At 46.8% G+C, this 12,270-nt stretch overlaps 1 protein-coding gene across 1 annotated transcript in view; it reads left to right on the top strand.

Moving 5' to 3' along the window:
• Nucleotides 1-234: 234 nt before the first annotated feature.
• Nucleotides 235-12,270, top strand: part of RSPO2 (R-spondin 2) — a 132,613-nt gene continuing 120,577 nt past the window's right edge. The window contains exons 1-3 of the mRNA XM_084864469.1: nt 235-310; nt 492-965; nt 1,326-1,577. Of these exons, the coding sequence (XP_084720595.1) occupies nt 1,484-1,577 (94 nt within the window). The 5' untranslated portion in view covers nt 235-310; nt 492-965; nt 1,326-1,483. The remainder of the gene's footprint in view (nt 311-491; nt 966-1,325; nt 1,578-12,270) is intronic.

Genomic DNA, 12,270 nt, shown 5'->3' on the forward strand with positions numbered 1-12,270 from the left:
GGCAGTAAGGCAGTCGTTGATAAACATGACTATTCTCATACAGCATTCTTATTGTCACGATATGATTGTCTCAAGTCTCCAATTTCTGGACATCTGAAATTCAAGACCTGGAAAAGAACACTAAAATGGCACAGAAAAACGCTCCCGTCATCCAAAAACGCCAATTAAAAAGTGGCCCAGGTGTGGCATCTTTGGGAATGAGACTCAAGTGTTCTCTCCTCTCTTCATCATCAGCAGCAGCTGAGAAGCCATCAAGTGGCTCAGGTCCTCCTGCAGGAAGGTTGGCGCTGAGATTGGAACCGACCTCAGAGTAAGTGCCCAGGAGAAAGCCAGCCTCGCATGGTCCAGGGGCGCCCGCACCCCTGCTACCCACTCCAGGAAAGCCCGGAGGGGAGGGGGGGGGGCTCGCTTGGGGGTTAGGCTGGCTAGCTGGAGGCTGGCTGTCAGCGCTCTTTAGGACCTCAGGGAAACCCGGGACTTTCTGGCTTTAGGACCCAGGAACTCCTAGGCAGCTCTGGCTTCGAAGCCGTGGACCACAGCACCACCTACTTATAGAAGCATCCTGAGCCACTGCCGGCTGCATCTCCGTCGGAAAGTGCGCTGCTCGCCACATCCCCTCGGCCTCTCCGGGAGCGTGCTGCCTCCCTCGGCTCAGGAAGGGAGGAGAAACCTTAGCCGCGAAGTAGCTGCAGAGAGAGCTCGGGAAGCCGCCCCATTGCCCAGGGACGGGGGGAGGAGTGAGAGCGAGCGGGCGCGCCCCTAGTCGCCCGAGGACCGCACTCACCGGCGGGGACGCGGCACCGGGGGACCCTCCGCGGACTTCGAACCCGCGAACCCCGAGCTGCCAGGCGCTCCCGGCGGCGGGTCCCGGCGGCTAACTTTCCCCCGGCCCACGTGCTAGCGGGGCGACTGGCTCCCGAGCCCGGGATGGGGCGCCGCGCCTAGGCACCCGCACCGCCCGAGACGTAAGTGCCCGCGGCGGGGGCGACCCCCGGGACCCACCCAAGGACCGAAACGCGCTCCTCTAGCCCCTCGGTGCCTGCGGGGCTCTTGCCTCTCCCAGGAGAGCCGCACACGCCCTTTCCCCCCGGGTCGGAGCCTCCAGCGCCGCGGAGGTGGCTGATGGACTGATTGCAATCACCTCCCGCTCTGGGTCCGAGGCAGCTGTGCGCTCGGGGATAAGCTGCTGCGCGGCCAGTGCCTGGCGATGAGTCCGCTTCCCCCTCCCTCCCCTCCTTAAGTTGGGACGCGCGCAGGGGCGGCTGCCTCCCTGGGGCTCTCCACCCCCCCACCCAGCCCGTTTCTCCTCCCGGTCTCTCTCTCAGGGTGAAGGCGGGGAGATGCTGGCCGTGCGGAACTGACCAGCGCCGTCCCCCCGGCTCCCGGCGACCCTCCCTCCGCGGGCAGCGCCGGCTCCGCGCCTCCGATGAGCCCTCCAGTTCCCCGACTCTGAGAGGCGCCTCTGCCCCGCCCGGCCGCCCAGATGCAGTTTCGCCTCTTCTCCTTTGCCCTCATCATCCTCAACTGCATGGATTACAGCCACTGCCAGGGCAACCGCTGGAGACGCAGCAAGCGAGGTGGGTGCTCGCCCCCTCCCGAGGCGCGCGGCGCTGCCTCCTTCCCTCCCGCGGTCCCCGGGCGCCGGGGAGCAGGAGGGTGCCCCCCGCTGCAGGGCACACCGCCCTCCCCACTTTCCTGGGCTCAGAAGGTGCGTGCGGGGAGCCGGTGACCCCGGCTTGCTCTGGGTGCCGGGGCTCCCCGGTGTGGTCCTGCCCAGGTTCGCCGCCGCCGCCGCGCGTCTGTCTGCCCCGACTTCTTCTCCCCTCTGGTCTCATTGCTTATCTGGCACCCCGTTTCCCTGTTCTTCTCCGTCTCCTTTTCCCTCTGGTCCGTGTGACCGTCTCCCCTGCAGCTCTGCCTCCCCCCGCGCACTGTGCGCCCCGAATGGGGACCCCAGGTCGCTCCGGACTCAGCCTCAGGGCGCGCGTGTAAGAGGGGGCGCGGGACCTGCATTTCCAGGAAAAAAGGGCCCCATGGATGTCTTTTTTTCCTGGAACCTCAGGCTACGTGCGTGAGAGGCTTCACGGAACTTTCTGCTTGGAGCAGGAGCTGGGGTGCAGGTTTTCCGGGGAGCACTCCCAGCCCAGTGATGTGTTGGGGGACAGGCCGGGCTTTGCGCCCCCAACCCCATCCCCCGTTTAGTTCTCTCCACAAGGCAGCTATTTCTGAGCTAGGCTTCTCTGGTCTCCGTGAAATTCACTTGCGGCTTTTCAGCCGCTCCCTCTCCCTCCCTCCCTCCCTCTCCATCACTTGTGTGAGCTGCGGAGAAGGCGAGTGGAAGCCTCCAGAAAGGTTGCTCTCCCGAAGAGTGAGAGCGCCAAGTCCGGTCTCAGCCCCGCCGTGGCTGTAGCTCATCCAGCTGCACTTAGAGGAAGAGCTGCTACACACCATCCAGTCTTCTGCGGGGTTTAAACACCCCCCCCCCAGCCCCCACCCCTCCTGCACCTTGCATCCCCCATCCCCTGCTCCGGGAGGTGCGCCGCCCTCAGAGCCGCCCAGCCGTTTGAACGTTGGCGCGGCGAGGATCTGCCTGGAGGTTAACAGGTCTTGATGTCTCTGGGCTGTAAACGTCTCACTCGACCTGCGATGTGATTTGTTTATAACTTGTTTTATGGGATCTCCAGTCCTGCGTGCAGATTTCGGGGGGAGAGAGCTTTTTGCACCCTAATTTTTCACCGTTTTTTTTTAGGAAGTCGTTAAGCTGTTCTCACCTCCCCGCCGGGGGCAGAGCCGGGGAGACAGCCCGCCGGGTGCAGCCTGCGCACCCACGGACGCTGCAAACCGGTGGTTTCTAAGGAGACTCCTCTCTCTCTCTCTCTTGCTCTTTCTCTCTCATTTCTGACGTTTGCAAATGCTTATTTTTAGGAACTTTCTCCTGTATAAAAATACTAGGGAGAAATGCCTCCCAGAGGCCACGAGAGACAGTGTGATATGGATACCAAGTCTTGGAAAAGCCCCTTTTCTGTCTCCCTCTTCCCTCCTCCCCCCTCCCGCCGGCTCCTTTCTCCACCCCAGCGTTTTCCTTTGAGGCATGATTTGGTCGAGTTGGCAATTTTTGGTGACACTGTGGTCAAAAGTGTTTGGAGAGGCTTTCCCCTCTTCCCCCCTCTTAGAAGCAGAAGTTGCGGTCTCCTGGGTCGAGAAAAAGTCAAGTGCTTAGAGTTTGGGAAATACAGAAATATCAAAAGGCTTTTGCCAAGTGCTTGTGTGTGAGCGGACTTGCTCATTCAGGGATGTCTTGTCTGACCCGCACGGTCTGTCCGGTGTCAGCCGAGCTGGGAGGGATCAGCGTATTGTTTCTGCAGAGTTTAACGTGGAGCATGACATGACAGCACTCCTGCGGCCAGAAGCGATACTGCAGGCTGCGCTCCGGTCCCATCTCCAAGTCCCGCTATGGATGCCTTCTTAGGTATCCCAGGCAAACCCTATTTATTTCAAAGTTGCTCTAGCACAATCTCATACCCTCCACATCCCCACGTGCTGACACTGAGCATCCCTGTCCCGAAGTGGTGCAGGGAGGGGTAACGTTTGCCAAACCAACTTTTCAATTTCGCGAAATTCACATGCTTTCAAGAACATGGACATGGGGGGGTTGTCCAGAAAAATAAAAAATTCTATCGAAGTGTATTTCCTCCTCTTCCCCCCCCCCCACACCTCTTTTTTTTTTCTTAACAGATGTCCCTTCCCAAATCCCAAGTTTTCTGGCTAAAATAACTGCGACCCTTAAAAGTGACCTCACTCTCCGTGCCAACAAAGGGGGCACTGTGTTTTTAATTAAAAGTGGAACTACTTAGAGGGCCGGCTAGACAGTGTAGGGTGATAGTGGCTATTCTGCGTTGCAAGGAAGCTTAAGGGTTGCATTGTGAGGGCCTTGAGATGAATAGAGATCTAACTCAGGTTGTGTGAATTGTTCCTCTTCACGAACTCTAAGCTGGTTTTAATTGATCTCATGTCCCCTGATTGATCCTCCACCAATTGTTGCTTCGCGCCAAACAATTGGCTTTCCCGAAGGAGATGGATTTAAGTGAGTTCCTCCCCGAGTGCCTGACTACCGGCCAAATCATGTCCTCGGTGACAGCTGACATGGCAGAGCCTTTTGTGGTACCAACGCTTCCCCTTTCCCCTTTGTGTTGGGACAGTGGCAGTGAAATATTACTTTCCAGGAAGAAAAGTGATTAGTCCCTTTTAAAAAAGGTGTTGTGGTTCTGCAGATCAGTTATGCTCTTGGTTTTGTGCTCCCATGCAGGCAGCAGTGATACCAGGATTGGTGAGGGCTAATGCCTGGGATCTGATACTGGGTCTTTTTTTCTCCCCCCCCCCTTCTTCCCTTCATATTCCATCTGCAAATAATCAGACCTTCACTGTGGAGCGTTCTCAGAACTTCTTTGGCACTATGTTTAGTCTGCTCTATGATCTCAGATGCACTATAATATCATTTTCTTAATGAAATAAAATTCTTGGCAGAGATCAGATAATTTAGTCAGTTAAAATCAATTGCATCCAGTGTGGAATAGAGAGCAAATATAATCATTTAACTCTTATGTTTTATTTCAAAACAGAGCCAGAGGATTTAGAGAAGAGAATGTGGATCTCCCCTCCTTATGGACAGACTTTTTCTCCTGGGGGAGACCATCATAAGCAACCCCGATTAATCTTTCCCTTTAGTTAGAAACATTTCTAAAATAAAATAAATGCATTTGATAAACACTAACAGGGCCTGGCAGCAATAATTTTGAAATGAATTAGGCACGAACACAATACTGAAAATATCTTGAGGGGAGACACGTGTCAACGTTTCGAAAAGCTGATTGACAACCCCTGTGCTATCTGTCTGTTAACAGCCATAACTCATTGGCCCCCTTACCACCTCGCATGCAAATGCATCATCACTATTAGCTACTGTTAACCCCTACTGCCTGCATCTGCATCTGTCTTTGGACCGCTCATGATTTATTTGTATGGTAAACTGGCTTATTTGACTCACTTTTTTTTTTTTTTTTTTTGTAGTGGTTGTAAGCCACATTTCAGGCTGAATTACTGAGAGGCGGATAGACACATCATTACTTTATTATAGGCCCCTGGGATTTCTCGAGCCTGCTCCATCGTGACTTATATTTCTATCCCCCTCATCCTGTTTATATGCTCCATCACATTTCAACCAGGGTTTTATGAAAACTTCTTGATAAAATTCTTTAAAAGCAGCAAGGACCCCAAACCTAAAATTTGTGTTCCTGACGGTCTGATGGGAAGGGGCTCGGTGTAACAAGTGCTTCCTGCCGTATAGCCTTCTCCATACTGACGTGTGGGAGCGTCTCGTTTTCCCAAGATTAGATTTGGCTTCTTCCTCAAAAGTGAAGTATTGATCACAAACCGTGTGGTGTGCTTCTGGCAGCTGAGGTTGGTAAAAAAAAAAAAAAAAAACCAACATAAACATTTTCTCTTAAACTTTAGAGGGCTAAACTCATTTGCACCTTTAACAACGGAATGAAGAGATTTGGAGATATTTGCTTTTACAAGTACATTGAGTGATAGCTTAGTTCCTCACAGTATTCTTTCAAAATATGAAATGGCACATGGAACATATTAACCTGCACTTAAACAAAAGAGCTTCAAAATACGTTTTGTATGCTTGCTTTCTTTAGGTTCCAGAGTATTTCAGAAAAGCTGATGTGATGTTTACCTTTGCAACATACACACGTTCTTTCTTTTCTTTGGTTGAGGGGCTGCTTTTTCTTCCTGCATGATTCTGAGTTTGTCCAGCCAATGTCTCAGCGGTACGCAGAGGTCAGGCAGGTGCCCTGCCCCAGCCGGCACTTTAGTTAGCTCCTGAGACTTTGGAAGTGATCCAGAATAGGTGACACTGTCCCAGGCCTCCATTTAATCCTGGCTCTCTGCATCTGCTTTTACAATCCAGCTTGGGTGGGACCCCATATTTGCAGAAATCACAAGTTGGGAGTGACACTTCTAATTCTTTAATGCAAAAACCACCTCTTGATCTATTCAGAGACGAACTGGCCAGTTTATGGATTGTCCAGGCTACTTTTTACTTCTTTCCTCCCAAATGGCTGCCTCTTAATCCATTTGCCCCCTGGAAATAAGTATTTTGGCTCCTCCCAAGGCCAGGAAACAGATGACAGACATAATTTGATATATCACTTGATCACCACTCTGCTGAAAGGAGATGGTAAGCTCTCATATGAAGATAAAGTTTTAAACTTTTATTTTTTTTTTAATTGTCATGATATTCATTATTTCCCCCCAGGATTTACAGCAATCAAGGACTCACCCTTGGGTAAATATAGTGTTACATAACCATGTTTATAAATTTTCATATTTTAGATAGAATACATATGGAGGGTGAAATTAATATTAAAGTGCATATATATAGACCTAACTATTTATATGATAGGGCATGTATATAAGCATACATGTATATATGTATGTGTATATGTATGTGTGTGGGTGTGTATCAAGAAGAGGGGTAGGGATGGTATGACTCTGAGGGATTGGGTTTTTGCAACTAGAAAGGATTTTCACTTTTCTTTCTCAGTTCTTTTATTTATTTATTTTTAAAAATATATTTTATTGATTTTTTACAGAGAGGAAGAGAGAGGGATAGAGAGTTAGAAACACTGATGAGAGAGAAGCATCGATCAGCTGCCTTTTGCACCTCCCCTACTGGGGATGTGCCCGCAACCAAGGTACATGCCCTTGACCGGAATCGAACCTGGGACTTTTCAGTCCACAGGCTGACGCTCTATCCACTGAGCCAAACCGGTTTCGGCTCTTTCTCAGTTCTCGTTTTCTTTTCATCTTTCTCTCATCCAGATTGACAGAACAGGGTGGGAGACAGGGGATGGGAAGGAGAAGGAGGAGAGGGAAGGAGTAAGAAAGGATAGAGCATTTTCAGTTTTTCCAAGGCCAACCCTTATTCTTCTCTCTTCTAGGACTTTCTATATCACCCACTTTCTTCTCAAGCATGCTGCTGCCCCCTAATTCTAAAATACTTCATTTTCTTCTTCCCCAGGGATTTTTCCAATCTATTTCCCTCTCCTCCCATCTCCCCTCTTTTTTTTTTTTTTTTTTTTTTTTTTTTTTTTTAATGTCATCCATACCCACTACTCACCTCACTGCCAACTCCACCAACATGGTTGCAGTCCTGTTACTCCTTCCTCAGGAGGTATCTTATCACTCCTATCCAGAAAAGTCTCTTCCTTTGGCTAGTGGCTCCATGTTCTAGACTTGCCTCCACATTCTGCCCACTTCTCCTCTTATGTCCTTCATTTGGAATAGGCATAGACTATTTCTTAATTCTTCCCTTGGAGATTGCACCCATCCCTATATCTTGAATTGTTATTTACACATAGAGTCCTTCAACTCAAGCCCCAACTTTTTTCTTTTTTAGAATGAATTATTTTTTTGAGCTTCAGAATATATTACCCTCTGATTTCCCAACTACTGTTATATGGATAGATAGTCCATGCACCTTCCTGGATGAGTATGTTTTCCATTTCATGCACAACTTAACTTCTTTTTGTCCTTTAAGCCCTCTCCCAATTGTGTTCCTCTGCCTGTATTCTTATTTTCATTCATAGGGTTTCTATGTGTCAAGGCTGGAAGCCACACTGTAGGCGTGGACTTTCCTGTTTCCTCTTTTATTGGTTCATTCAGTCCTAGTGATCTACCTCAACAATGCTGTTCATATCCACCCTTTCCTTTCCATCCCCAAAGGTATGTGGTAGCTCAGACCCTCACTGACTCATCTCCCAGCATCCACTTCTTCCTCACTTCATCCTTTACAAGGATTGCTGCCTCACTGACTTTTCCTCACCCACAGACTTGTGATCATGTGACTTCTCTTCTAATAAACTCAAACCTTCCAGGTCTCCGGCGTATCAACTACCTTTTTTACGTTGCATCCAAGGTTCCCTATCATCTGACCACAGCCTGTTTCCAACCTTCCACCACCCTGAAACTACTCTACGCTTACGCTATTCCAGATTACTTCATTCCCAACCACTCCATGTGTTTCCATGTTCTTGAGCATGTGATTGTTCATGGCTAAAACGTCACTGTCTCTATGAAGCCTTTTTGGAATTTTCCCTGTTTCCTTAACTTATTGTACTACTCTTAAAGAACTCTTATTTTCACTTTTATTCCGGTTATTTTGCCATAGATTTTATTAACTATAGTTTAGGTTCCTCTTTGGCAGAACTTTAGCATATTCATCTTGATTACCCCGTCCCCTTCTCCCCCCAGTCTAAAGAATGCTTCCTCCACAAGTTGTGCTGAACAAGAAGTCATTGACTATGAGGTCTTGTTTATTTCCCATTAAAATGATTTTGGTGATTTAATGAGACTTTTTTTTCAGTCAAAGGTCTTTGGACATAGTTGCACTTTGAATGAATGATTAGACAACGAGTATAAACTCACTGTTTACTATATTCTTCTTTAGAGTTTAAAGACAAACAAAACAACACTGATGTATAAAGGCATCCCTAGCTCTGACCTCATCTTGTAGTCTCTTTCCATAATCCTTGGGATTTCAGAGTGTTAGTGCCTATGTGTTACATGCGGTTGAGTTTCTCTGACTCCTGATGACCCTGTGAGTAGGTGATGTCCCCAATGTCCTGTCCTCTACAGCCCCCCGCTAGCTCCTATAGACTCATGCCTGTGGAGTATTTTATCTGCACATCTGTTTATAATTTGAATGATAGAGTATTTCAAATGACAGGTGAGTTGGAGCAGGATAGGGTAATCTCTGTGGGAGGTAACCTATATTTTAAAAACATTTCTTTTAAAGAAAGAGCCAATAAAGGTTTTTTTGTGGTTTTTTTTTTTTTTTTTTTTTTTTTTTTTTGCCCCAAAATACTTTGTCTATATGAACAAGCAGTTGGGGGGAAATAAAAGGAAGCAGTATTTACCTTTTTAAAAGGTAATTGTATCAATAACATAGGTCAATTAGTGCATGAGAACATTCAGTCTGTGTCCTTGTTTAGGACTGTAGTGTAAATCTAGCTATGCAGAGATACCTGTGAGAGGCACATGAGTGTGTGTGTGTGTGTGTGTATGTGTGCATGTGCAATTTAGAACAAGTTCTTCTGTAGGTATGAGTAGGCTATGTAGTTTCTTGTATTGTGACTTACAGGAGAGCACTGATAATTCACTGCTCTTTTGAAAGAGTTAATGGGTTGACTTATTAGAAAGACGGGCTGTTCACTGAAATAAATGTGATTTTATAAAAACTAACAAGTACATTGAAAAGAAATAGAGCTAGAATTCAACCCTCCTGAATTGCCTGGCTTTTCTTGTACACTTTCAACATAAATATTCATTTATAAAAGGGAAAGAAACCACCTTTGTACTCATTCAAAGTTCTTTGGTCCACAGACTATTATTCAGCCTCAGAACTAACTACAATGCATAGTTATGCTAATAACATAACTGATATGAAGTAACGGAGGGCTGAAGGGATGGAGAAACTGAGGTGTAGGACCAAAGTGTGATCTGGTAAAATTTGCATAGTAATATAGCTAAATTTATTATTATTTAGAAAATCAATCTTGTATATGAATTATAGGAACCTCTTCTATTTCTGGTATTCTGATAGCCAGAACAAATGTGTGTGTGTCTATGGGTGCACACTCATGCATATGTGTGTGTGTGTATATATGTATTTTATGTATACACCCATATTTTAGCCATCAGAATACAATCAGATAACCAATCGGGATGAGAGAAAAGTTATTAAATGTGTCTTACATCTACTCTAAAACCTAGAAACTAATTGTAGGTAGCTTTCCCCCTTAGATAGCTGTTGGGAAAGCCTTACAGTTTACTCAGAACCTTCTCATTTGCATCACCCACGGGAGGATAGTAAGCACACTTATGAAACAGAGGTAGGCTTGGTTGGAACATTCCTTTTGAATAAGGTTTCTTCACTTGGGACTCCAGAGGTGGGGACAGTGTTTTTGTGTCTCCTATAATTAGAAGGAAAATATTTTTTTTTTTTGGGGGGGTAGGTATAGAGAGAGAGGATCTAGAGCTTTCGCTGAATTATCAAAGTGGCCCGAAGCTCATCTCTTTCCTTCAACACGTTAAGAAGCAGTGATTAAAGAAATAGGCGGTAACCTTCTTAATTAGCATGACGCCAACCGGCTGCTTCACAATGGTACTGAAATTTGTTCTCCAAGTTCATGTTCTGTGTCAGTTTCTAGACACTTGGCCACGAGTGTATTTTACAATATGAGGACACGGTGGGAGCGCCATCTCAAGATTTATTTCAGTAAATACTTCCTTGGCTAATACTCCTTACTCCAAGACAATAGTTGTTAAAGTCTCCTCTCCATTTCCCTAAAAAAGTTTATAAAAGTACAAAATAAATAGAATAAGGGGCTCTGTTAAAACTTCTCATATGGTCTTTTATCGCATTAACAGAGCAGTGATATAGTGTTAGCAATCGCTGTTGCAATCTTCCAGCTGATGCCATCTGGTGCTGGCACCGGTGTGACTTGTATGTTTTGAGCTGCCAGCTCAGAGACTGGTCAGAACCAGGCTGAGCCCTCATCGTTCTGGCCAAACGGGCTTCTGCTGGATCCTTGCTACTGGGTCAGCACATAATGGGATTTTCCTACAGTGAGTGAGGGCCTTAGCCTCTCACCTATTGCCAGATACGACCTGCCAAGCAGCCACTCCACAATGCAAACACTCACACCGATAGAGGGCACACTCTGCATTCTTTTCCTGGTGCTTTGTTCTCTGACTTTCTGTAGGATTGTGTTTGCTCTGCTTTCCCCTGTAGGTTCAGGTGGCAAAATTGCTGCTTTTTCCAGGTAAGATTGATGCCATTGTCATCATCACATCCTCATGGAGAGGGAGGGGGAAAGGAACCATAAAGAGAGCTTCCAGTCTGATGGAGCGTTTTTTGGGTTTGGTCCCTAATCTCCTTTATATAAGACCCTTTCATCAAAAGGCAGATGTAACCAACCTCTCAGTTTTAATAATATCTGGAAGGCAGATAATTGATGCTAGGGTTTGCATTCGCCTGGGGATGGATTCCAGCTTCTGTAGCCACTAGGAAAACATTAGAGTGTTTTTGTTTGGTTGTTTGTTTTTTAAGGATGTTTTCCATAAAATGCATGCCTAAAAAATTAAGCAAACTGGTAAGATTTGGGGTTGCCCAAACAAGTTCAAATCGATACTTCCCAATTAATTGTTTGCCAGATTCTTTCATGGTTATGGAGAAACCCATTTCTTTCAATAAATCAGCCCTTTGAGAATGATGGAAATGGTCTGATTTTATTTGAAAAATCCAAAGTTTGTTTATTTTGTTTAAATTTTCTCTCCCCTCGAGTAATGAAAGTCTGACGTAGGATTAAAAAAAAACCCTTTTGTCTCTTGTTGTTCACCTCCCACCAGGGGTCCTCAAACTTTTTAAAGTGGGGGCCAGATCACGGTCCCTCAGAGAGCTGGAAGGCCGGACTATATGAACTACTAATTCCTACTGTAACACCTCGGCTGCACTCACTGCCCAAAAAACCTGGCGGGCCGGATCAGACTCCTCTGCGGGCCGCATGTGGCCCGCGGGCCATAGTTTGAAGACCCCTGTAAGCTGGTTTCTAATGTTGAGGAATTTGTGCTATAGAATCATCAACTTGGCTATTTAGTTTAGCATATTGCTTCTGTTTCAAGACCAGGCTCCAGTTTCGTTGAATCAGAGTGGGGATAATACCCCTATAACCAAGTAATACACCCTGTGTCTGTCACCCTCACAGAAGGAGATCTTTGGGGGGTAATGAAATTATTTGTTTTCTCAGCTCTTCTACTGCCATGATTGGCCTTTGAAGACTCTCCATTCGAATGAGAAACACTTGGCAGCCCAGTGGATGGAGAGGGACGGCACCTGGGGCCCCAAGGTTGCAATCTGTGAATCTGAGTTAAATGAAGGCAGACCTAGTCTTTGACTTAGTCCTCTGGGTAGTTTCTTGTAGGTGGGGGAACACTTGGTTATAGGTCGTGCTCATTCTGACACTCTGCTGCTTGATGATATTTTAGAAGTTCACTTTCTTTGGAAGTGTGTGATGTATGTTTCAGGGTCAAGCTTAGAGAAGAATTTTGAGGGATCTAGTTCTGGGAAGACGTGGCAGAGAACAGCTGTAGGTTGGGTGATGGGAATGAGCAAACTGACTTCTTTTATTCATCCAAAGATCT

Source organism: Pipistrellus hanaki (genome assembly GCF_964339955.1).
Source record: "Pipistrellus hanaki genome assembly, chromosome: 17".
Taxonomy (NCBI): Eukaryota; Metazoa; Chordata; class Mammalia; order Chiroptera; family Vespertilionidae; genus Pipistrellus; species Pipistrellus hanaki.